The 24,268-nt window shown below is 51.6% G+C and overlaps 1 protein-coding gene across 1 annotated transcript in view; it reads right to left on the bottom strand.

Moving 5' to 3' along the window:
• PLEKHG4B (pleckstrin homology and RhoGEF domain containing G4B) overlaps positions 1 to 24,268 on the bottom strand; it is an 82,963-nt gene that overhangs the window by 13,451 nt on the left and 45,244 nt on the right. The window contains exons 4-13 of the mRNA XM_031935398.1: positions 21,895 to 22,110; positions 21,624 to 21,747; positions 19,855 to 19,948; positions 13,458 to 13,544; positions 10,038 to 10,154; positions 9,590 to 9,688; positions 8,688 to 8,827; positions 7,986 to 8,124; positions 3,518 to 3,679; positions 1,954 to 2,765 (exon numbers count right to left, since the gene is read on the bottom strand). Of these exons, the coding sequence (XP_031791258.1) occupies positions 1,954 to 2,765; positions 3,518 to 3,679; positions 7,986 to 8,124; positions 8,688 to 8,827; positions 9,590 to 9,688; positions 10,038 to 10,154; positions 13,458 to 13,544; positions 19,855 to 19,948; positions 21,624 to 21,747; positions 21,895 to 22,110 (1,990 nt within the window). The remainder of the gene's footprint in view (positions 1 to 1,953; positions 2,766 to 3,517; positions 3,680 to 7,985; positions 8,125 to 8,687; positions 8,828 to 9,589; positions 9,689 to 10,037; positions 10,155 to 13,457; positions 13,545 to 19,854; positions 19,949 to 21,623; positions 21,748 to 21,894; positions 22,111 to 24,268) is intronic.

Below are 24,268 nucleotides of genomic sequence, written 5' to 3'. Positions count from 1 at the left end.
CGGCAGCGTGAATGCCAAAGCCTGGCCCGGGCTGTGGGACTCCCCGGGAGAAGGTTCTCTGGGTTCTGCTGGGGTGGGGTCTGAGCGTGTCCCACAGCTCTGCAGCTCTGACAGCGCCCATCAACTGCACTTTCAAAGGGCCACTGGTGACCCAGGGGCCCTTCCCTAATAGATAGTGAGGTACACGGCTTTTCTGTTCTACTCGATAGCATCTTACCCCCAACCTTCTTAAATAACTCGATCCTAATGATACCTATGGGAGTTGGAAGATTTTTTTTCTACCATTATTTGTATTTACTTGTTTTTTAAGTTGGAAAAACTTAAAAGCAGCTAATGATGGGAAGCACAGCTGTGGGCAGACATGCTGCTGAACGCACACTCCATTCACAGCAGAGCTGCAGAACTTGTCCCCTTCACTCCTGCATCACAGATTTGACAGATTCTCACTGTTTCTGAGAACACAGCACCTCCTGGCTGGTCAGGAACTGGCCCTCACAGCACAGGCGGGAAGGCCGAGTGTCGTGACCCACACAAAAGCCTCCTCAGTAAATATCCGGAAACAAAATCAGAATGAGGATGGTCTTGATTTGGTCTTGACCAAATGGACAATGTACTCACTAGGCAGCAACAGCTGGAAATCACACAGGGGTGGGTGGGGGTCCCCCCTCCTGCGTTCTGCTGCCTCCCAAACCTGAAACACGGGCTCAGTGGAGATAGAATCGTCAGTGCAGCCACCTGCTGAGACTCAGGGACAGCGCTCGGCGTTCCTCTTACGGATTCGGAAGGGCCCAGCCTGTACTCAGGCCCAGCCGGCAGATATCCCTGGATCACTCACACCCATGGTAAAAACCAGAACCTCATGTTCTACCTAGAGTTTTACCCTTAACAAGGTAAAGACTGAGGTTTGGCAACCTAAAGGTGTGTTTCAGAAGACTGTTCTGTGGCCTTCTCCGTTCAGATTAAACCTGTGATCAGGGCATGAGGAGGAAACCCCTTCTATGGAGCTTAAGGCAGAGGCCCCCAACCCCCAGGGCCACCGACTGGTGCCCATCTGTGGCCTATCAGGAACCAGGCCGCCCAGCAGGAGGTGAGCGGCAGGCAGGGAGTTACCAGCTGAGCTCCGCCTCCTGTCACATCAGTGGCAGCATTAGTCTCGGAGTAGCACGGATGCTACTGCGCACGGGAGGGGTCTAGGTGTCGTGCTCCTTATGAGAATCTAATGCCTGATGAGCTGAAGTGGAGCAGTTTCATCCCAAAACCATCCCCCCAACCCCTGCAGTCTGTGGAAAAATTGTCTTCCATGAAACCTGTCCCTGGTGCCAAAAAGGTTGGAGATTGTTGGCCCAAGACGCAGAAGCCAACCAAATGACAATGCCCCTCATGAAATTCTCCACCTCCAGCCCTCACGGCCAGTACCACATGGGCAGAAGATGGAGGTTCAGATGGCATCCGGCCTAGGCAGGGGCCGAGCGCGCCCACCCTTACCAGTGAGTGGATGCACCCTGTGCAGGCTCGACAAGCGAGAAGGGGCCTCTTCAGTGAGGCAATGGACGCACGGGTGCACCTTCTTACCCTTAACACTAGAGACTTTCTAAAACGTGTTTTTAAGGTTAACTCTTCTTGGTGTCGGGGGTTGATCTGCTGCCTGTAATTTTCTGTGAGTGGGCTGAAAATAACTCGAGTTGGTCACACGGTTACTTAACCATCGGAGTGAGTGTGTGCGGGTTCACACACACCATCCACGCAGTTTCCAGTGGTCCCTTCTGAACACGGGGGCAGGTAACTCATACCTAGTTTAAAATTGTGTTTCTTCTCGGACCGGGCAGGTGGACCCAGAGGGATGTCTGTGGATTTACTTTCTACTTTGCAGAACAGAGTTTAATGCCGAAATGGCTTTGGGTTTCTAGATCCCCAAGGGCTGCTAGGACCAGAGGAGGGGGACGTCCACCTCACCTGCCCACCTGCCGCTTCCCGTCCTCCTCAGCAGGGTGGAGCCCCGAGGGAGAGGACAGACTCCGGCTCCGAGTGACTGGGGGGCTCCTGGTCTGCGGCTGCAGCAGGAGCTTCTTCTCTGTGGCCACAGTGCTGGCTACCTCCAGGCCCTTGCTGAAGACACCAGTATGGCCTGGCTGGCAGGAGTCCCTGGGGCCACTGTCAGGCTGAGGTATCTCAAAACTTTGCATTTTCTTTACCATTTTCTTCTGGGGATGTTTCCTGGGGCGGCTGGCCGGGGTCTGGGTGGGCTCAGAGGAGCAGGCAGAGCTGTCCTGCGGGTGGGCCGTGGTGGCCGCTGCTCCTGAAAGGCCCCCGAGGGGGGACACTGGGTCCCACGGAGCACACAGCCCCAGGCCCAGGGGCTCCCCGTCCTGTCCACACAGAAGCGCTCGTCCAGGGAGGCCGGGTTCCCAGGCACCATCCTCAGTGTCCGTGCTGGGAACTGAGGGTGGCTTACGGGGCCTCCTCATGGCCTCCTGAGCACACTCACGCTTTGGGGGGCTCTGGGCAAGGGGCGGTAAGCTGGGGTCTGGGGCGGCCTCAGAAAGGGCCTCTTCCAGATGGAGCCGGGTCTGAGGGCACTGCAGCCACAGGTCTCGCTGCGATGCCCACGGCCTTCCCAGGGTTTGAGGCTTCAGCACTGCCACACCTGCCCCGGGGAAGGCCTCTGCAGCCACCGAGGTAGCCTCCTGGTGACAGCTCCTCAAACACTCAGCCACGGGTGAGGAGGGATAAGCCTCCGGGTCCAGGGGCCCCATCCAGCTGCTCGCCTGTGGGACAAGGAGGGCTCTGCTCAGTGCAGTGGAGGAGGGGCTGCCCCAGAGCCAGCTCAGGCACTGCTGTTCCCAGGTCAGCCTAGTCAGGGACCAGGGGACCAGACCGCAGAGGGAGAGGCAGCCCTGTCACCCAGTGGGGCCTGCGGCCGGGTTCAACCGAAGGGCAGGTGGGCTGTGTCTGACCCCACGGGGTCTGTTCTCCACGCCAGAGGGCACCATGGGGGATGTCCTAGGACCACTGAAGACACCGTGTAGACCAGTTATGCCACATCCTGTGAGCTGAGAGAGGCATGACGGGGCAGACGGCTCTACCCTGCTCTGGCCACCCCATGACCCCTTCAAATGCTGTCTTGACAGGTGAGCTCCTAATGGCGTGCAGTCCCGGGCGCGGGGGACTTCGCTGGCGTGCGGTCCCGGGCGCGGGGGAGCTTGCAGGCGTGCAATCTGCTGCAGCACTTGTTTGGGGTTTTGGGCAGTCAGTGGAATTTTGTAACTGAGCCACTAAACACACAGAGAAATGTGTGTGTGAGTTTGGCTGGTCTGTTTGGTACAGTATCGAATGCTTCACAGGTCAACTCAGAGCCTTCTCCAGAGAGCTGTGCACGCAGTGGCCAGGGGCTCCATCGCAGGCGCCCGGCCTCTGTCCTAGAGCCTGGCCCACTCTCTCCAACTTGTGTGGGGAGGCGTAAATGCCCACAGCCTAAGGAGCCAGGATCCCTGGGACGCACACCCACTGGGTCTCTTACCGTCTCGCACAACTCGGATGGGCGGGTCCACCTGGCCAGCTCTCCCTCCCTGTACTCAGCCTGGCTGACCACGGCGCTCACGTCCCTTCTGAAATCCTGGACCATTTCCTCTGTATGATGTGGGTTCTCCTTCACCAGCTGCAGTCCTTTCTGGCAGGATTGCTGCACCCAAGGAACACATTATCAGTACAAGCCTGGCGCTTCCACGTTCGTGTCTCCAGGTGGGGGCTGGGACTGCGTGTAGCCACCAACACCAAGGCTGGGACGGCCCACAGTGCTGCCTGCCGCTGCCTCCCGTTCTCAAGAGCAGGCACCAAAGGACCGAGGAATTTCTCTAGTTCTTTTCCAAACTGTGATTTGATCTACACAGGGGAAGAACATTTATACTTAAACACATGAAGGAGTCACACTCTAGGATTTAGCAGGACCCAGGGAGGGATGCGTCTTGGTCCTGTCCTGAGTACACGCTGCACAGGGCTGACGGCCTGGCTGCGTAACCCCCGTGAATGGACACGACTGATGAGAGGTGATCACAGGCCTCTGAGGCTCAAGCTCCAAGCTATTTTCATTGTTTGGAAATGGACATTAAAATCACTGAACAATAGACTCAGGACTTTCCACTTTGAAACTGGTTAATATGGTAAACACATTCTAGAAATATTCTTCAGGCAAGTGGCTGCTTGGCCCCTTGAGGCTGCCTGGGAAAGACGGGGGAGCCCTTGGCTGAGCCCTGCTGGGCAGAGCGCCTGTGGCTACGCACCCTGGTAACAAGACCAAGGTTCTTATTTTGGAGGCGTTTACCACTGGACTCAGTGGAAATGTCAGAGGTAAGCCCTTCATGCTGTCATTAAACAGCAACACCAGGGGCGACTGGGGGTCAGATGCCCAGAGATGAGAGGCCTGTTGTGGAGAAGAGAACAGCTGGCTGGATCCATAACCATCAGGAAGGTACCCAATGACCCCAGACATGCAGCAGAGAAGAGACAGACCAGTGCATACGCTGTCTTTAAACAGAGCCAGAGTCAAGAAGAAAATCACAGCACCTTGATTCTTAGGAGCATGGGCGGAGCCTTGGAGCTGCCAGGTGAGGGGCAGGTGCAGCATCGGCAGAGCCGAGTGGGGGTGGCGCAGAGCCAGAGCCCAGCCTCCAACCTTGCAGAAAAATCAGCTGTCATTGGTTTCAAGATTTAAATACAAAAATTCAAGTCGTAAAGGTTCTATGATGAAATATACTAATAATTCTATAACCTTAGAGTAGAAAGAGTTGTTTAAAAGATAAGCAAAGCTAGAGGACAAATGAAAAACTAGGAAAACAAGTGGAACATGAAGGATCCATATAACACAGAGAGAAGTGATGATCACCCCTAGAAAAACTGTCTAAAGCATGAACAAGTAATTCACTACAGAAATAAAAATAATAAATGTGTGAAGAGAATGTCCAGCTGGAGCATAGAAAATCTGAGGGCACACTGTTGAGGGGCTCCATTTCCCCGCGGGGCGGCCGGCAGGAGGCAGGTGCGGCTGGAGTGCCACGGCCCATGCATGGAAACCTCCACAGACCAATGGCCTGACCCCAGCCATCCGAGCCTAGGAATGTATCCAGAGTCAACACCCACGGGCTGTGAAGGAAGCAGAGACACAGAGATGTTCAACATGGGGACGCTTCTAACAGCAGAGAGGGAGGAGCCCAGGACCATCCGTGTGAACACGGCTCAGGGACCCAGCTTGCAGCGCACGCCCATGCACAGGGTGCCGAGGCCGCCACATGCATCATCCCGTGTGTGAAAATCTATTTGTTTCTAATTTTCCCACAGTGTGCACACACTTCTTAGGTTAAATATGTAGACAGATGTGCACCTATACCTAGCTTGACCACCTATCCGGTCACGTGTAGAGTTTGTGTGTGAAGACCGCAGAGTGAGATATGTGTCCTCCTGAGACACCACTAAACCCTGCAAGCATCTTCCAAGGTGTGTAACCCTCAGCACAGTGGGCAGGGAGCAGCCAGGGCACAAACCTGGAGGCCAGGAAGGAGGCGGGAGTGGCAGGGCCTGAGGAGAGCAGAGGCGAAGTCCCAAGACTCCACGGGACGGCGTGAGGGAGTGTGGGAGGGAAGGAGCCGGGGCGCCCTGCTCCACAGGGCCTGGGGTCTGTTCCCTGGTTGGGGTGATCCAGGCAGTGCAGCAGGTGAACACTGAGCTGTGGCCAGGCACCCCCTTCAGGCTGGGATTAGAGGCAAAGAATCAGATCACCAGGGAGAAAATGCTACAGATGCATGGGCCACAGGCTTCCTAACCAGGGGGGCCAGGAAAGCCTCTGGTGCCAGAACACACCCGCAGAAGCCACAGACCGTGCACTCATCATGATTAGTACAGAGAGGGGATCATTCAGAAAACAAACAAGCCCATGGAGTTAAAAAGCAAGAGCAGAAACAAAAAACTCAATAATAGAGTTAGAGGGCAAAGCCGAGAAAGTCTACCTGACAAGGACAGCACACAGCTAGCAGTGGAGAAAACCGAGGCAACAGGACAGAAAACTCCGGGACCAGATTGAAGTGTGGAGCTGTGGGAAACGCAAGCGCCACGAAGGACGAAGGACGTGTCACAGGATTCCCAGAACAGAGGGGCGTGGTGCAGAGGCAAAGGGCACACCTGCCCTCAGCACACCTGGGAGACCCTTAGGCATGGAATTCCCAGAACAGAGGGGCGCAGTGCAGAGGCAAAGGGCACACCTGCCCTCAGCGCACCTGGGTGACCCTCAGATTCCAGAGCCCCGAGGACGACAGGAAAGTCTGCAGCTTCCAGCGAGAAGCAGGGCGCAGGCGCAAGGCTGGGAGTGGGATGGAGGCTAAGCTCGGGGACAGGGCCTTCCAGATGGCGAAGGGAAACTGAAGTGACTGCTGGCCGTGAAGGTGGAGTAGAGACACTTTTAGGTACCATGGCCTCAAAAATGCTCATCCCAAGATCCCGTTCTCTGGGAAGTCCTGGAAGTTATTCTGCATAAAACACCAAAGTAAACGAAAAAAGAGGAAGACGTGGGTACAGGAAATAGGAGACCCCACAGGACGGGGAAGAGTGGGGAGGGAGATGGGGGAGACCCCCCAGGAAGGAGTAGGATGAGGAGGGGAAGACGAAGGAGACCCTCAGGATGGGCAGAGGGAGGAGGGGAAGATGGGGGAGACCCCCAGGACAGAGGGCACAGAGACAGCCCGGACTGGCTGGTGGCTGCAGCTCTGCCTGACTCCACTTGCCTGGTGTGGGGTTCCTGCTCCCACCCCAGAGCTTGGACCAGCTGGGCCCCTGGCCAATGCCTGGGAGCCGGGGTCAGTAGTGGGGAGGCCGGGAGCGAGCACACCGCCTCACGTCCCTGCCACGTCCTTGTGTGGAGGCTCCCGTGAGGGCGAGCGCGTGGACCTGAAGGCTGAGGGAGCTTTGTCAGCAGACGGGAGGGCTGGGGCTGCCTCTAGCCCCGCTGCACGCCTCGCCATGCTGCCGGCTTTCACCCGCACATTCATTGCAGTAACAGTTGTTGATAAAATAATAAGGATTTATATAAAAATGTGCAAGTTTTGAAGAGTTTATATGCAACAAAACAGAGAAACGTTTCGTCTGTGTGCGCGCCCCTTAAACTGTCAGGCCCAGAGGAGCACCAGAGTGAGGCAGCACCGCTGTCCGTGCCCCCGAGCTAAGCAGTCATTTTGCAGGCACCCCCCGAGTTAAGCAATCATTTTGCTGGCACCCCCCGAGTTAAGCAATCGTTTTGCTGGCACCCCCTGAGCTAAGCAATCGTTTCAGAGCCGCTGCTATATGGACCCCAGATTCCGCAGTGTGTCCACCAAGGACCATCAGTAACCCCAGCCACGCTGCACACCGGACACCACAACTCACACCCTGTTATCCAGCAGCGCGTGGCCAACCCACCAATGCCATTTCTGTGACCCAGAGAATCATGAAAAGCCACTTCTGTCGTCACCCCTCCCGATTCGTCCTCTTTTCTTTAAAACCTCGAGCCTCTCCCTGGCCTCCAGAGCCACTTCCCGAGGTCACCTGGAGGTTGTTTCCAGGCTGCCGTCCTCAGCCTTGGCCCAGACCCTCTCTACCTGTGCCGGTTTCACCTCGGCTTCTCGGCCACCGTGTGCACACGCACATGGAGAAAGCATCCGGAAGATGATACACCCAGCGATCCACACCGGTCGCATCAGAAGCCACAGTGTGAAATTATTTTTCTCCTTGTCCTCCTCTGGATTAAACAAATTTTTTTCTCCACTGATCCAGTGTCTCTCATGTAAAAAATAAAATTTATTTCTTTTTACACAAGCAGCAAGGCATGCCCTATCCTGACATAATTTCATTCCAAATGGAAATCAGGTCAAGGCCCTAAAGACACAGTGTGAAGGTGAGAGGGTCGCCTTGGCCAGCCTGGCCTGGAGGGGATGCTGACCAGGCCGCCTTCTTCCTGCAGCTCTGACCTGGTCATTCCTGTCCTGGAGTGATGCCAGCTCCCGGAGGCGCTCCAGCTGCTGGAGACGATTGTTCGAGGCGAGGACCAGCCTGTGCACCTCCTCATCCACTCGGTCATACAGGCTGGTGGCAGCCTCCAGGGTGTCCCTGAGGAAGAGAAGGCAGTCCTCAGGCTCCCAGGCGGCCCCTGGAGGAATCTGCTCTTGGTGACAACCCCACGTAAAAACCCTGCTCCTTCCGTTCCCTCCTGCCAGAAGGCAACGGGAGCCCCAGGAGGAGGCCCACAGCCCAGGCAGGACACAGACGTGCTGCACGCGTTCTGCCAACATCCTGGCCAGCCTGGGATGCAGGCGCCTGGAGGGGACCCATGCTGGGCAGCCTAGGCTGGACTGGCTGTGTGCAGCTGAGATACACGAGGACTGCTGGGGATGGGCACAGCTCCCCAGGCAGCACGGGTCAAGAATGAGCTGATTCTGGCGCACTCTGGCCACCTCCCACCGAGCGTGCCCAGAAGCCGGCTCCTTGATCTTTGGAGCCTGTAAATGTGGAAAAGCTCGGACCCAGGCAAAGCGTGGCTGTCAGAACGAAGGTCTGGACCCAGCACAGAGAGGGCTCTCCTGGGAGCAGAGCGCCACGCCTCCTGGCTGCAAAATCCCCTGAGCAGCCCCCTTGATGGGCCAGGGCCCAGCGTGGCCCCTGTGAGTGCTCACCGGCCATCTTCTGTGCTGAGTTCTTCTCTCCTCAGCCGTGCCAGGACGGTGCCCCCCTCCAGCCTGAGGGACACGAGCAGTGGGTTTTCCAGGACAAGCTTCATCATTGTCTCGTGCTGGTCAATTAACTCGGCAACTTCCTGCATGGGGTGGGGAGGAATACGCCTTTAACGCCCTCCTCCAAGGGGCAGGTCTTCCCAAGTGCAACAGCGGCAGGAATGTGGAGTGTGACCCATGTTCCTGTTTCCGTAAATCAAGCTGCAGGCCTGGTGGCATGACCGTGCCCACTCCTGAAGCTGATGGTCCAGACTGTCCCAGGGAGGGTGGGCCCCATGGTAAGACCCCTGGGAGGGAGAAGAAGGGGCTCAAAGCTCAACTGTAGGAGGTGAACCTGCCATTTAAACCAGGGAGAGACATGCAGACCTCACCCACAGACCCAGGGCCCCTTGGCCTAGCAGCTGGGCTGTCAAGAGCCCTGTGGTCAGTCTGCCTCTGTGTCTTGTTGGAGGACAGACATGCAGGCCTCACCCACAGACTCAGGGCCCCTTGGCCTGGCAGCTGGGCTGTCAAGCGCCCTGTGGTCAGCCTGCCTCTGTCTTGTTGGAGTGACTCATTCCTGGCAGCCACTGCCGCTCACGCCGCTGCACATCGTCAAGTGCAGTGACACAGTTTTCCTTCTGGGTACGGTGGAACGTTTTTGGTGACAAAGGGGAGGAAATGGCCTTTTGTGAATTGAGAGGGAATTTAAGAGTTCAAGCCTAAACAGGATAATGAAAAAGGATTTGAAAATCTCTGCTACAGATGACGGTGAACCAAATATTTATTTTCATGTTTGGCTAAACCTTTATGCCCCCACCTACCTGTCACATGAAATGAACTTACCTGCCAGTGTGAGGACTTACCTGGGCTGTACCTGGGGTTCTGTGGGTGTTCAGGGAGCAGAATGAATTCTGTAGGAAAATGATGGCTTCTTCGCAGTTTCCAGTGAAGTGTTCCAGCCTCTGTTGTGAGTTGAAAGGGAGGAGATTATCAGGACACGGTCTGTTAGATGCTAAGTAAGCAGCTGTGAGTTCCAGTTCCTGCATTTAAACCGATCTCGGGTTGGAAAGCTTCCATGGGTGAAGGTCCCTGAGATCTACAGACACTTCTGGGGCAGCAGTGCCCTTCCCACCCAGGCTTGGCATCCCAGATGCACCACGGCGTGGTTGTGGAGACACCAAGACCTGAATGGTGACTGTAATAAGCATGAGATCAGGGATGGTGATGTCTTTTCAAACTTGAGTAAAAACATCCACATGAGAGAAAGTCCCCAGACACTGTGACATGTGCAGCAGCTGGGGCTGAACCCACCTGACGGAAGCAGATCCAGTCACCATGGCTGTAGGGAAAGGAGCCGTCGAGGTCTGTGGTCAGCTGGCAGCTGTCGACAAATTTGTGCAGGGCCTTCAGGGAGCTCACGACCTCACACTGCCAAGAAGAGGCACTTGTTGGTCATGGCTCCAGATGCATCTCTTGGGGGAAAACCCTGTAAATGGCTCATTCCTGGGTTCGGAGGACGGAGAGGCTGGCTCAGGGAGCATCGCCCCTGCTTTGCTGGAGGCACTGATAACAGCCCCTGTCTGGGTGCAGTAATGAAAGTGAGAAGACGGGAAAGCAGGAAGCAAAGAGAAATAAAGGAAAGGCCCTGGTGAAGAAAAACAAAAACAAACAAACAAAAAAAAAGGGGGGCGGAGAAAGAAGAGGAAGGAAAAGGGAAAGAATGAGTCAAGTCTGTTCTCCTGGTGTGGCAGAGGTGGCCCTTCTCAGATAAAACCCACAAACTCTGGACAAAATATAAGGAGAGTTTCCTGAAAGCCCCAGCAGCCGAGACAAGTCAGGCTTATTGTGGGGGCACCTAACGCTTCCATGTGGGGCCAGCAGGGGCGAGTTCCTGCTGTGCTCCGTCCTCAGGGCGGCTGCCAGCAGGGAGCGGCTGAGCTCCAACAGAAAACAGGCATCCTTTTGACAGCAGGTGGCTTTGTAAAACAAAAAAAAAAAAAAAAAAGAAAAAGAAAAAGAAAGGAAAGGAAAGGGGCTGGGCACGGTGGCTCACGCCTGTAATCCCAGCACTTTGGGGGGCTGAGGCGGGTGGATAACAAGGTCAGGAGATTGGGAATATCCTGGCCAACATGGTGAAACCCCATCTCTACTAAAAATGCAAAAATTAGCTGGGCATGGTGGCGTGCACCTGTGGTCCCAGCTACTCGGGAGGCTGAGGCAGGAGAATCGCTTGAACCCAGGAGGTGGAGGTTGCGGTGAGCCAAGATCATGCCACTGCACTCCAGCCTGGCAACACAGAACAAGACTCTGTCGCAAAAAAAAAAAAAAAAAAAAAAAGGAAAAGAGAGGGGCATCTGGCCGGTGTGGAGGCTCACACCTGTGATCCCAGCACTTTGGGAGGCCAAGACAGGCGGATCACTTGAGTCCAAGAGTTCAAGACCGGCCTGTGCAATAGGACAAAATTCCCATCTCTACAAAACAAACTACAAAAATTAGCAGAGCGTGCTAGCGCATACCTGTAGACCCAGCTACTCAGGAGGCTGAGGTGCAAGGATCACCTAAGCCTGGGGAGGTCAAGGCTGCAAGCAGCCGTGATCATACCACTGCAATTCAGTCTCAGCAATGGAGCTCGATTTTATTTAAAAACATAAATAAAATATGAAAACAATAAGCAAATGGGCATCTTTCTGGCCTGAAGAAAGAAGAAACAGAGGATGGAGTGGCCACACCACTGGAGAGTGAAAGTAGATTCCCAGAAGGGGGCAGCTGTGGAAGAGGCCCCGTGGTGTGTGTGTAAACTCTGCCCAAGTCTCTGGCCGACCCTGAACTGTGCATGCATGGGGAGGACTCAGAGAATTAAACTGAACCCACTGTGGGTGACACAGAGCTTCTGGTTTGAGTCTAACCACGCTACGTGCACACCAGAATAACACTGTGAGTCTATTACAGAACCCAGTCTCCCCAACAGAATATTTACAATGTCCGGAATTATGTGACACATCAAGAATCAGAAACATAGGATCTATTCTCCAGGGAAAGACAATCAGCAGAGGCCAACGCAGAGATGACACAGAGGCTGGAATTATTAGACAAGGATTTCAAAGCAGCCATTAAAACCGTGCTCAATGAGGTAAAGGAAAAATGCCTGCAATTTATGAAAGGAGAGGAAAACTCAGGAAAGATGTAGAAAATATATTTTAAAATCCACTGGAAATCTTACAGCTGAAAAACACAATATTTGAACTAAAACATTCACTGGGTGAATGTATTAGTCTGTTTTCACACTGCTATAAAGATACTATCTGAGACTGGGTAATTTATAAAGGAAAGAGGTTTAATTGACTCACAATTCTGCGTGGCTGGGGAGGCCTTAGGAAACTTACAATCACAGCAGAAGGCAAAGGAGAAGCAAGACACGTCTTCCATGGCACAGGTGACAGAGACAGAGTAAGGAAGGGCCACACTTTAAAACCATCAGCTCTCATGAGAAATCCTCACTATCAGAACAGCATCTGCCTCCATGATCCAGTCACTTCCCAGCAAGTCCTCCCTCCACACGTGGGTATTAAAATTTGACAGGAGGTTTGGGTGAGGACACAGAGCCAAGCCACATTAGTGAGTTTAACAGCTGAAGAGATGACAGAGTAAGGAACCAGTGACCCTAAGGACAGGATCAATAGAACAACCTGATCTGAAGACTTGAGAGGAAAAACGTTAAAAAAGACAGATTCTTAGAGATCTGTGGGACAATATTAGTATATGCAGTTGAAGTACTGGAAAGAGAGAAGAGAGAGAATAAAGCAGGAAAAAAATTTTTAAGAACTAGGCCAGGTACTGTGGCTCATGCCTACAATCCCAGAGCTTTGGGAGGCCAAGGTGGGAGGACTGCTTAAGGCCAGGACTTAGAGACCAGCTTGGGCAACATAGCAAGACCCTGTCTCTTAAAAAAAACAGTAGTTTGGTGTGAGGGTGCACACCTTCAGTCCCAGTTACTCAGGAGGCTGAGGTGGGAGAATCACTTGAGCCCAGGAGTTGGAGATTACAGTAAGCTCTGATTGCACAACCATACTCCAGCCTGGGTGACAGAGCTAGATGCTGTCTCAGGAAGGGAAGAAAAAAAAAAAAAAGAAAGAATGGCTAAAAAGGTCTTAAATGTGGTGATAGACATGAATTCACAAATTTAAGAGTTCAAGCCGAAACAGGATAATGAAGAAAACCAAGCCCACTCGCATCGCAGTCAATTTGCTGAAAAGAAAGGAGGTACCTCAGAAACAGCCAAAGGAAAATTAACACACTTCATAGAGATGAACAGTGATCTGAGTTATGACGAACTTTTCTTCTAAAATTATGGAGGTCAGAAGGCAACAGAGCAGGATCTTTAAAGTGCTGAGGGGAAAAGCAAAACCCCTCTCAAACCAGAATTCTAGATGTAACAAAAATATCCTTTCAGAATGAGGCCAAATGAAGATGTTTTCAGATAAAAGAGAATGATACAAAGAAAGAGAAGGAAAGAAAACATATGAGGTGGAGAAGAAAGGTCACATTTTTAAGTTTCCCATGGCATACTCTGCAGGGCTCCTGCGAGAACTTACCGGGTAGGAAGCAGGTTTTCAGGCTCCCACATGGATGCAATTAGAACTTATCTAAATTCTTTCATGTGTTTAATTTCATCTAGGTGCCTTAATGATTAATTTTATCTGTCACTCCGGATCCCATAGTCTAAACCATTACCTGAATTATTGCATCCTTGTCAGGCCTAAATGCAGATTCTTTATCTATCAACAGCAAGATACTATGAATTATAGGAGATGTGTTGTTCTGAAATAAATAAGAAATAAATATTACTGATTAGCTTTCTAATTTTTAACTTCATTAACAGAATTGCCCAATTTTGATTGGTACTACTTCTGTCATAGTTTCCCAGAGTATCTACAGTGCATAAAACATAGTGGACTTTGCCCTGAATTGTAAATTATTTGTCCTTATGAATTTTAATGTAATCAGGTTTATCGAGGTATAATTTACATACAATAAAATTCACCCTTTTCAGTGAATAGTTCTGTAAGTTTTGACGAAAGCATAGTCATGTAATCATCACCACCATCAAGACAAAGAACTGTTAAGCAACCCCAAAATTCTCTTGTGCCTCTTTGTAGTCAAGCCCTCCCCTATGCCCAGCCCCTGGCAACCACTGATCTGCTTTCGACTCCACTGACTTGCCTTTTCTAGACATAAACAGACTAAGGCAGGAGTGGCCTCTCTCACTTAGCGCTGTGCATTAGGAACTCGTCCCTGTGTGGAGACTAAGGGTTTGTTCCTCTGTTTTGCCAAGCAGTATTCCACGGTATGCCTCACCACAATTTGTTCATCCATTCACCAGCTGAAGGATAACTGGGTTGTTTCCAGTTTTTGGCAATCACGCATAAAGTCACTATAAATATTGTGTGAACACAAGTTTTCATTTATCTTTGATAAATACCTAGGAGTGGGATTTCTGGCTCATGTGATAAGTACGTGTTTTCCAGAGTGGCTGTACCATTTTGCATTTCCATCAGCAGTACCAAGCATTTGTTATTGTCAAGCTTTGTTGCTGTTTTTGTGTGTTTCATTTTGGTTTTCAGTTGCATTTCTCCAGTGATTAATGATGTTGGGCATATTTTCATGTGCTTATTTGCCATCTGTGTATCACCTTCAGTGAAGAGTACTCAAATCCTTTCCCATATTTTATTGGGTTTTTTTTTCTTATTACTGAGTTTTGAGACTGTATATATTCTATATACAAGTCCTTTATCAGATGTGTGTATATTTTCAATTGTTTCATTGTGGTGAAACATTATTATCATCATTTTTCAGTGTACAGTTCAGTAGTCTTAGATACATTCATAATGTCGTGCAACCACCACCTCCATTTGTCTCCATAACTCTTTTCATCTTGTAAAACCAAAACCCTGCACCCGTTAAAGAAAAACTGTTCATTATCCCCTGCCCCTGGCACCAGGCAACCACCATTTTACTTTCTGTCTCTGGGATCTGGGCTACTCTGAGTACTCTTAGAAGTGGAATGTTTGTCTTTCTGTGATTGGCTTATTTTCACTCAACATGTCCTCAAGATTCATACATGCTGTGGCATATGTCAGAATTTCCTTCCTTTTTAAGGCTGGATAATATTCCATTGTAAGGATAGGCCACATTTTGCTTATCTATTCATCTGTTTATGGGTACTAAGGTTGCTTCTGTGTTTTAGCTGTTATGAATAATGCTGCTATGAACATAGCTGTATAAATACCTCTTTGAAACTCTGCTTTCAATTTCTTGGGTATATACCCAGACACAGTATTGCTGGATCATATGGTAATCCTATGTTTACCTTTTTGAGGAATTGCCAAATTGTTTTCTACAATGAGTCACTATTTACTGTTCCTACCAACAGTGTGCAAGCATTCCAATTTCTCCGTATCTTTGCCAACACTTGTTGTTTTTTTACAATAGCCACCCTAACGCATGGGGAAGTGGTATTTAATTGAGGTTTTGATTTGAATTTCTCTAATCTTTAATGACATTGAGCATCTTTTGATGTGCTCATTAGCCATGTATATATCTTCTTTGGAGAAATGTCTATCCAAGTCTTTTGTTCATTTTTGAATTGGGCAGTTTGGTTTTTGTCGTTGTTGAATTTTAGGAGTTCTCTCTCTCTATATATATATATATTTTTTGAGACGGAGTCTTGCTCTGTCACCAAGGCTGGGGCGCAGTGGCTGGATCTCAGCTCACTGCAAGCTCCGCCTCCTGGGTTCACGCCATTCTCCTGCCTCAGCCTCCCGAGTAGCTGGGACTACAGGCGCCCACCACCTTGCCCGGCTAGTTTTTTTTTTTTGTATTTTTTAGTAGAGACGGGGTTTCACCATGTTAGCCAGGGTAGTCTCGATCTCCTGACCTCGTGATCCGCCTGTCTCGGCCTCCCAAAGTGCTCGGATTATAGGCTTGAGCCACTGCACCCGGCCAATTCTCTTGCATGTGGATATCTAGTTTTTAAGCAACATTTGTTAAAAAAGATGGTCTTTTCTCCACTGAATGGTCTTGGTACCCTTTTCAAAAATCATTTATGTATATGATTGTTAGTTTCATGGCTTTCTATTCTATTTGATTGTTCTATATGTCTGTTTTTATGCCAGTGCCATACTTTTTTGATTACTGTTGCTTTGTAGTAAGTTTTGAAATCAGGAACTGTGAGTCCTCCAGCTTTGTTTTTATTTTTTATAATTGTTTTGGCTAGTTGGAGTCTTTTGAGATTCCCTATGAATTTCAGGATAGGTTTTCCTATTTTGGCAAAAAATGTCAGTGGAATTTTGATAGGGATTGCACTGAATCTATACATCACTTTGTGTAGTATTGATATTTCAATACAATATTAAGTCTTCTAATCTCTGAACATGAGATATCTTTCTATTTACATCTTTTTTAATTTCTTTCAGCTGTCTTATAGTTTTCAGTGAAAAAGTCTTTCACTTCTTTGGTTAATTCTTTTCGATTACTTTATTCTTTTTGATGCTATTGTAAATGAACTGTTTTCTTAATTTCCTTTCCAGATTGCTCACTGTTAAGTGTATAGAAGTGTGACTGATTTTTGTGTGTTGACCTTGTATCCTGCTACTTTGCTGAATTAACTTATTTGTGTGTGTGTGTGTGGAACTGTTAGGATTTTCTGCATACAAGATCACATCATCTGGGAATAGATATAATTTTACTTCTTCCTTTCCAGTTTGAATGCCTCTTCCCCCCTACCCCTTTTTCTTGTCCAATTGCTCTAGCTAGAACTTCCAGCAACATGTTGAAAAGAAGTGGGCATTATTGCCTTGTTCCTGATTTTAGATGAGAAGATTTCAGTTTTTTGCCATTGAGTATATTTCCTGTAGATTTTTCATATGACCTTTATTATGCTGAGGTAATTTCCTCCTATTTCTAGTTTATTGAGTGCTTTCATCATGAAAGATGTTGAATTTTGTCAAATACTTTTTTCTGGCATCAGTTGAGATGATCATGTGTTTTTCCCCCTTCATTCTGTTTGTGTGGTATATTACACTGATCAGTTTTCATGTGTTGAACCATCCTTGCATTCCAGGAACAAATTGTACTTGGTCAGGGTGTATAATCCTTTCAACCTGCTACTGAATTTGATTTGCTATCATTTTGCTGATGATTTTTGCATCAACCTTCATAAGGGATATTGCTCTGCAGTTTTCTTTACTTTTAGTGTCTTTGGTTGGCTTTAGTATCAGGGTTATGCTGGCATCATAGAATTAGTTAGGACGTATTTCCTACGTGAATTTCTTTTGAAAAAGTCAATAAGGAACTTACGTGCTTGTAAAATATTTTATGGAAACTGAGTTTTGGCACTTCACACTGTGTCTACGTTGTGTTAGAGAAGCTAACTGAGCTTTAGAGCAATGCACTGTGAACCTTTTTTGGTGAACACTAATAATAAGCATATATATATTCTTTTTTCCACCCTGATGTCACTACCTTAGGTTTGCTCAGCAGGTACGGGTTCTTCCAGATTCCTCTCGTGCCCAGGTAACCTCTGGGTCAGCTTTGTTTCCTCCCCTAGAATCTGTTCCTTGACTGCCATTTCTTTGTCTAGGTGAAGCAAAGACTACTGCCCAGGTGCCCAACCAGGGACAGCTCATGCTCATGCTGTGGTGCAGGAGGGCCTCATATTCCTTTCTTGGAGGCCTCGAGAATTCTCAGAACCTCTCTGATCAATGCCTCCCCTGGCCCTGGGCCTCCCTGAGGCTTTCCTGACAGTATTTGTGCACTGTGGACTCCTGTCTAGCCTAGCTGGTGCAACCCAACTTGTGGCACTTCCTGTCTGGACCTCGGCCTGTGCTCTCTCCTCCCAGTGACCCCTTCCTGACCTTGGGGAGTCACCTCAGCCCCTTGCCCAGCCCAAGGTCCCTGTCACTTGCTCCCAGGCCAGCCAATTTCTGCTGGCCCAGCCACACTGCCAGGCAGTTCTGGAGGATGCCACTGCAGGGCCCAACCTGAGTGGATCCCACTCTGTAAAGAGGGTCATGACTGAGGCTGTCTCCTCCAAGTCTCAGGTAGGACACTGAGATTTTCCAAGAAGAGCCACGTACTGTGAAAGTAAGAAGAAACCATAGGCAGGACTGACAGTAAAGAGGGAGACAAGAGGCAGGTTCACTCTAAGGTGAGGGGAGGCAGGCTCCATGCAAGAGGGGAAGTGTAGGGGAGAGAAGTGGTGGCAGCAGGGTGGAGAGAGAAGAGGGAAGACTGTGGCGGAGGGTAGGAAGGAGGACTGCAGGGTTAGAGAAGAGGAGGAAGGACCGCAGGGTGGGGGTAGGGGATGGGGGGCCACAGGGTCAGGGGAGAGAAGGGAGGACTGTGGGGGAGGAGAGGAGGGAGGAGATGAGGGAGGACTCAAGAGTTAGGGAAGAGGAAGGAGGACCGCAGGGTGGGGGAAGAGGAGGGAGGACTGGGGAAGGAGAGGAGGGAGGACTGCAGGGGAAAGAGGAGGGAGGACTTTAGGTTAGGGAAGAGGAAGGAGGTCCACAGTGGGAACGGGAGGGAGGACTGTGTGGGGGGGAGGAGAGAGGATCACAGGGGTGAATAGAAGGGAGGGCTGCAGGGTTAGGGAAGAGGAGAGAGGACCATGGTGGGGAAAGGAGGGAGGGCTACCGTGTGTGAGAGAGGAGGAACCACCATGGCGGTAGAGAGGAGGGAGGACCATGGAGGGGGAGAGGATGGAGGACCACGGGGGGAGGACGAAGGGTCACAGGGTGTGGGAGAGGAGGGAGGGCTGCAGGGTGGGAGAAGAGGAGGGAGGACTGGGGGGGGGGAGAGGAGGGAGGACTGTGGAGGGGGGAAGAAAGGAGTACCATGGGAAGGAAGATGAGGGAGGGCTGCAGAATGAGGGAAAGGAGGGAGGACCACAGGTTGGGAGAGAGGAGGGAGGACTGCCAGTGGGGAGAAGAGGGAGGCCTATGGAGGGGGAGAGGAAGGAGGACTCCACGGTGGGGTGAGTTCTGCCAGCACTGTCCCTGACTGATGTCTTTCCTGGCACAACCTGCCACCTGGTGTCCCTAAACTTGAGTTTCCTCAGTGAATACAGGAGCTGCTGCCTCCATCTTCAGCAGGGACAGCAAGGGCGTAATGGGTTTAGCTTCGTGGAGTGCAGGTGGGGCATGGGAGAGGGCACCCCGGGCTCTGTCCCCATAGCCCCTCCCTGTCCCTGTCCCTGGACCCCCCATCCCTGGTCTCTCCCCGTCTCTGGGTTCCCATCTGCCCCTGCTCAGGCCGTGGCATCTTCCCATCCGCAGTGCTTCCCATCTCTTCTGGATGTTGCTTATGGTTCAATGCAGGGCTCCTAGGCCATGCACAGTGGCTCATGCCTGCAATCCCAGCACTCTGGGAGGTTGAGGTGGGTGGATCACTTGAGTCCAGGAATTCAAGACCAGCCTGGGCAATGTGGCAAAACCCCATCTCTAGTAAACATATAAAAAATTAGCTGGGCATGGTGGCACACGCCTGTGGTCCTAGCTACCCTGGAGGCTGAGGCAGAAGCATGGCTTGAGCCTGGGAGTTTGAGGCTATAGGGTCCTGTAGCAATGGCACTGACCCTGTCTGGGGCTGCCAGGTTCGTCCCCACCCTGGTTCGTCCTTGCAGTGAGCCATGGCTGCCCCTGCCTCCTCTGTCCTTTGTCTGAAGGGCAATGCTGTGCCCTGCATCCTGATGGAGGAGCATAGCAGGGTCAGCCGTACTGGGCAGGGATGGGGCTGTGCTGTCCTCCTGGGACAGAAGCCCACCACCTGGGCCTGGCTGGCTTTGCTTTTTGGGTTTGCAGTTGCCCCCAGCATGGAGCTTCCCCAAGTCCCCAGTGGATGGGCCAAGCCCACGTTCCCCAGTGTTGTCTGTGTCTGGCCCCAGAGAGCAAGAGCTGGACTCATCGGGAAGACCCCAAGAAGGAGGGGGCTCTGCACAGGGGCCCCCAATCTCGAATCTTCACACTAAGCCTGTGGACTGGCTACTCCAGAACCACGATGTGGGCGGCCCCAGCGGCACACGGCCCTGAGATGCTCTGCACACCCAAGGGACGTGACAACCCTGCCGTACCTGCAATCCCGCGAGGGCCTGGGAGACGGCAGGGGCGGCTGGACTCCTGCGTGCGTCCACCAGGACGACCAGTCCCAGGTCCCGGACCTCCTTCCTGGGGAGGGAAAGACAGCTGATCTTAACCACCGAAGGTGAAATCTCTTACAAAAACAAGTTTCTCCACCTCTGAGACTAGTTATTACTGGTTTCCTTTCAGCTCTAGAAGTTAGGGGTTCTCTATACACATCAGCCTTCCACTTCCTGAAGGTGCAGGCCCATTGGCTGGAGGCACCACTGTTGTTCCTCTTGCTAACCCGCTAGTGACGTCAGGCAGTGTCTCGGCACGTGGGGCTGGGGCTACTTTCCCCTAAACACCCACCCATGCTCCTGGATGGATGAAATGAGCCCTGCTCCATCAAGGGGGCAAGGACTTCAGGGCCCTCTTGCCCTCTTGTATTTGTTTGGGCTTTAACATAAGCACAGAAGGTGATTCTGATGATTCTGATGGGATGTGGATGGCCTGTTTCCAAGACGGAAGCTTGAGATCAGTCATGAAGGTCTTTACTATCCAGAGCCAAGCTAAGACTGTTAGAACATCTTTTAAAACTAAAAATACCATCACGTGGTTTTGAAAACTCCAATTTAAAAGTTTTGTCTCTGTGATTGTGATTGGAAACTTCAGTTCAAAATTTTAATAGGAGAAAATAGTAGGTTGGGTGAGTTGATATATTCATTTTACAAAATTTTAGGGTTCGGCTGGTCTGAAGGTAGTGAGTTATCTCATTTGATTGCTCATGCACAGTTACAGATCAAACACCTTGTTTTACTCTTCCCCCCTTCTCACTACTACACTTGACTAGTCTTAAAAAATACATAGCCTGGGCCGGGCGCAGTGACTCACGCCTGTAATCCCAGCACTTTGGGAGGCCAAGGCAGGTGGATCACCAGGTCAGGAGATCGAGACCATCCTGGCTAACATGGTAAAACCCCCATCTACTAAAAATACAAAAAATTAGCCGGACGTGGTGAGGGGCGCCTGTAGTCCCAGCTACTCGGGAGGGTGAGGCAGAAGAATGGCGTGAACCCAGGAGGTGGAGCTTGCGGTGAGCCGAGACTGCGCCACTGCACCCCAGCCTGGGCGACAGAGCAAGACTCCATCTCAAAACAAAAACAAAAACAAAAGAACTATACATATAGCCTGGCGCTGTGGCTACCTGGGAGGCTGAGGCGGGAGGAGGATCGCTTTAGCCCAGGAGGTTGAGGCTACAGTGAGATTGATTGCACCACTGTGCTCTAGCCTGGGCGACAGCAAGACCCTGTCTCAAAAAAAAAAAAAAAGTTGTGTGTGTGTGTGTTCTCTGAGAAACTTCTTCAGCTCTAATTCCAGGATTAACTCCCATTCTAATCAAGCTGTGTGTCTGGACACTGATCTTACAGCACTCATGTAGCCAAGGACAGAAGAGAACCCTGACTCAAAGCCGGCAGAAGCTGCACATCACATGGATGGCTGAGTCCTGGTCAAAAAAGTGAGTGTGCCCCGCCCACCCCGTAGCCAGGTGTGTTTAATTTTGGGTGTCACTGGGAAGGATGTGTACAGAAGACAAGAAATGGTGTGCAGAAATCAAGGCTGGAAGCACGTGGGTGCTGTCTGTTTTGAAGATGACGTTAGGAGAGGTAGAGTCTGGTCATGGAAGCTGGAAGCTGGCATCTCCCCGTGCCCCCCACTTTGCCACACACATGCAGCTGGGGTCCCACGGGTCTGCAGGGTGGGGCCTGGCCCCCCGTCCCACCTGGGGATGCTATGGAAGTACAGCAGCAGTTGGGTCAGCTTGGCGCAGGATGAGTGTTCCCTGGTCCAGAGCGGGCTCCTGGTGCGGACCTGCACCACTGCTCTGCCCTGACGGTCTCGGGTCCCTGTGGAGACAGAGACAGGGCAGCTGCCAAGGGTTTCACTCCTACGAGGTGGTGAGCTGGGTCTGTGCCGTTGGCTTAGATATGAGATCTGCCCTGACAGAAGAGCCTGCTGTGCACTCACCTGGGCAAGCGGCAGCCCATGCTCACCTGGGAGGGTGATGACCCCGGACTGCAGCAGCTCCTGGTTGACGTCCAGCACCCGCTTGGGCACCTGGCTGGGGAAGTCCCCTGTGCCCGGCAGCCACCCTTCTCGCTCAGGGCGTGGCTGCTGAGCAGGCGCATCGGAAAGCCCGCTGGGATTGTGGCAATGGAGGCTGCCGCCGTCTGTGCTGACACAGGCTGAGGACGCAAGAACGTCTGGACAAAGGAAAGAGACCGTGTCAAAGATGAAGGTTTTCCTGCGTGTTGAAAGCAGCTGCTCTGCTCAGCTTGCTACGCACCACGGGACAGAAACATGCATGAAAATAGGTGGTTCCATGAAAACTTGTCCCAGTTCACGTGGGAAGTGAAAGCGTGTTCCACTGCACAGGGCACGCGGCGTCATCACAGACACGCGGCGACATCATGGAGACGGATTCTCCAGCTCACAGACACGCTGCCTACCTGCAGACCCCCCAGGAAGAACGGGTCATCTCATCCCTACTCATCTGCTCAAAGTGCAGTGTGTGTGACTGCATGCAGTGTGTGATTGCGTGTGCGTGCGTAGTATGTGTAACTCTGGCACGTATGATTGTGTGAGGCATGTGACTGGTGTGTTTGTGTGGCATGTGGAACTCGGGTGTGTGATTGTGTCAATCTGGAGAGTGTGATCATGCGAGGCATGTGACCATGTGTGCATGTATTGTGTGAGGCATGTGACTGCATGTGATGTGTGATTGCGTGTGCGTGCATGGTATGTGTAACTCTGGCACGTGTGATTGTGTGAGGCATGTGACTGTGTGGTGTGTTACTGTTTGTGTGTGGTATGTGGAACTCTGGTGTGTGACTGTCAATCTGGAGAGTGTGATCATGCAAGGCATGTGACTGTGGTGTGACTGTGTGTGCGTGTATTGTGTGAGGCATGTGACTGTGTGTGGTGTGTATGATTGTGTGTGCATGTATCATGAGGCATGTGACTGTGGTGTGACAGTGTGTGCGTGTATCATGTGAGGCATGTGACCGTGTGTGGTGTGTGATTCCGTGTGCATGTGGAACTCGAGCGTGTGATCGTGTGAGGCACGTGACTGTGTGTGGTTATGGTGTGTGTGTGACTGCGAGGGGTGCTGCACGATTGTGTGTCTTCTCTGCCCAGTACAAATGGAAGAAAATCAATATAAAGGAAAGGTGAGGGGCTGGAAACCATGGGGAGGGGCTAGGACTTTTCACTTTAGCTGAACTGCAGTGAGGTGACAGAACACTTTCAGGAAGTGTTGCCCCAAGTGAGTACTTCTGTTACAAAGCTTTTTCTGCAGTAGGTCCCGTGTGTGCGGCACTCTGGGAACCGTCAGAAGCTCCAGGCACAGCAGCCTAACTTCAAAGGTGAAAGGCCCTCGTGAGGTGGCTGGAACGGGCTGGGCTACACTTCTGTCTCCAAGGGCCATGGTGCCTCCGAGCCCCTGGTTAGGCCAGGCGGGTAGGAGGGTGGGCAGCCAGGCGGCTGTCTCCAGGCACCGCAGTGGGCGGCCCACGGAGAGGAGGGCTCAGCCTGTTCATTTTCGGAGGTTGAGTAGCCCCGCTCGCTGGAGCCCACATCAGTATGTTCACATGTTTTCTTTCTTTCCAACATCACCGGTTGTGTTACTCACAGGCTATTTCTTTACTCAAAAAACAAACAAACAAAAAAAAGATAATATTTGAAATATTTGATTTAAGAAATATGTTGTCATTCTTTTCTTACTTTATGCCCTGCAAACAGTCTTTAAATCATCCCATTTTCTCTCCTAACCCTTGGAAACTGTGTGGAAACTGAGTCTGAGGATCTAGATGTGAGGTCGTCCTGGGTTTACAGGGGCCCCGAATCCAGCGATGGATGCCCGAGAGCAAGGAGAGGGAGATTCGAGTCAGAGGCAAAGGGGAGGACGGTCAGAGTGCTGCAGCAACAGCCCAGGACACCTGGAGTCCCGGAAGCTGGAAGAGGCAGGATGGGTGCCCCTGAACCTCGGGCACTCTGCCCACAGCTTGATGTTGGACTTCTGGTCTCCAGAACGTGAGCGCCAACATGAATATGGAGACTGGCTTCTTGTGGATCAAGTGACCAAACAAAACTGTGACAGGGTGGGAGGGGGACAGTGCAGGGGGAGGCTGTGGGGGTGTGCAGGGGAGAGGTGGGGTGTGCAGGGGAGGGGGTGGGGGTGTGCAGGGAGGTTGTGGAGTGTGCGGGGGAGTGGTGGGGTGTGCAGGGGTGGGGGTGGGGGTGTGCAGAGAAGGTTGTGGGGTGTACGGAGGTTGTGGGGTGTGCAGGGGAGGGGTGGGGTGTGCAGGGGAGGTTGTGGGGTGTGTGGGGGAGGTTGTGGGGTGTGTGGGGGAGGTTGTGGGGTTTGTG

This window comes from Piliocolobus tephrosceles, chromosome 4 (assembly GCF_002776525.5).
Source record: "Piliocolobus tephrosceles isolate RC106 chromosome 4, ASM277652v3, whole genome shotgun sequence".
NCBI classification, from domain to species: domain Eukaryota; kingdom Metazoa; phylum Chordata; class Mammalia; order Primates; family Cercopithecidae; genus Piliocolobus; species Piliocolobus tephrosceles.
This window is presented reverse-complemented; position numbering and strand designations above follow the sequence as displayed.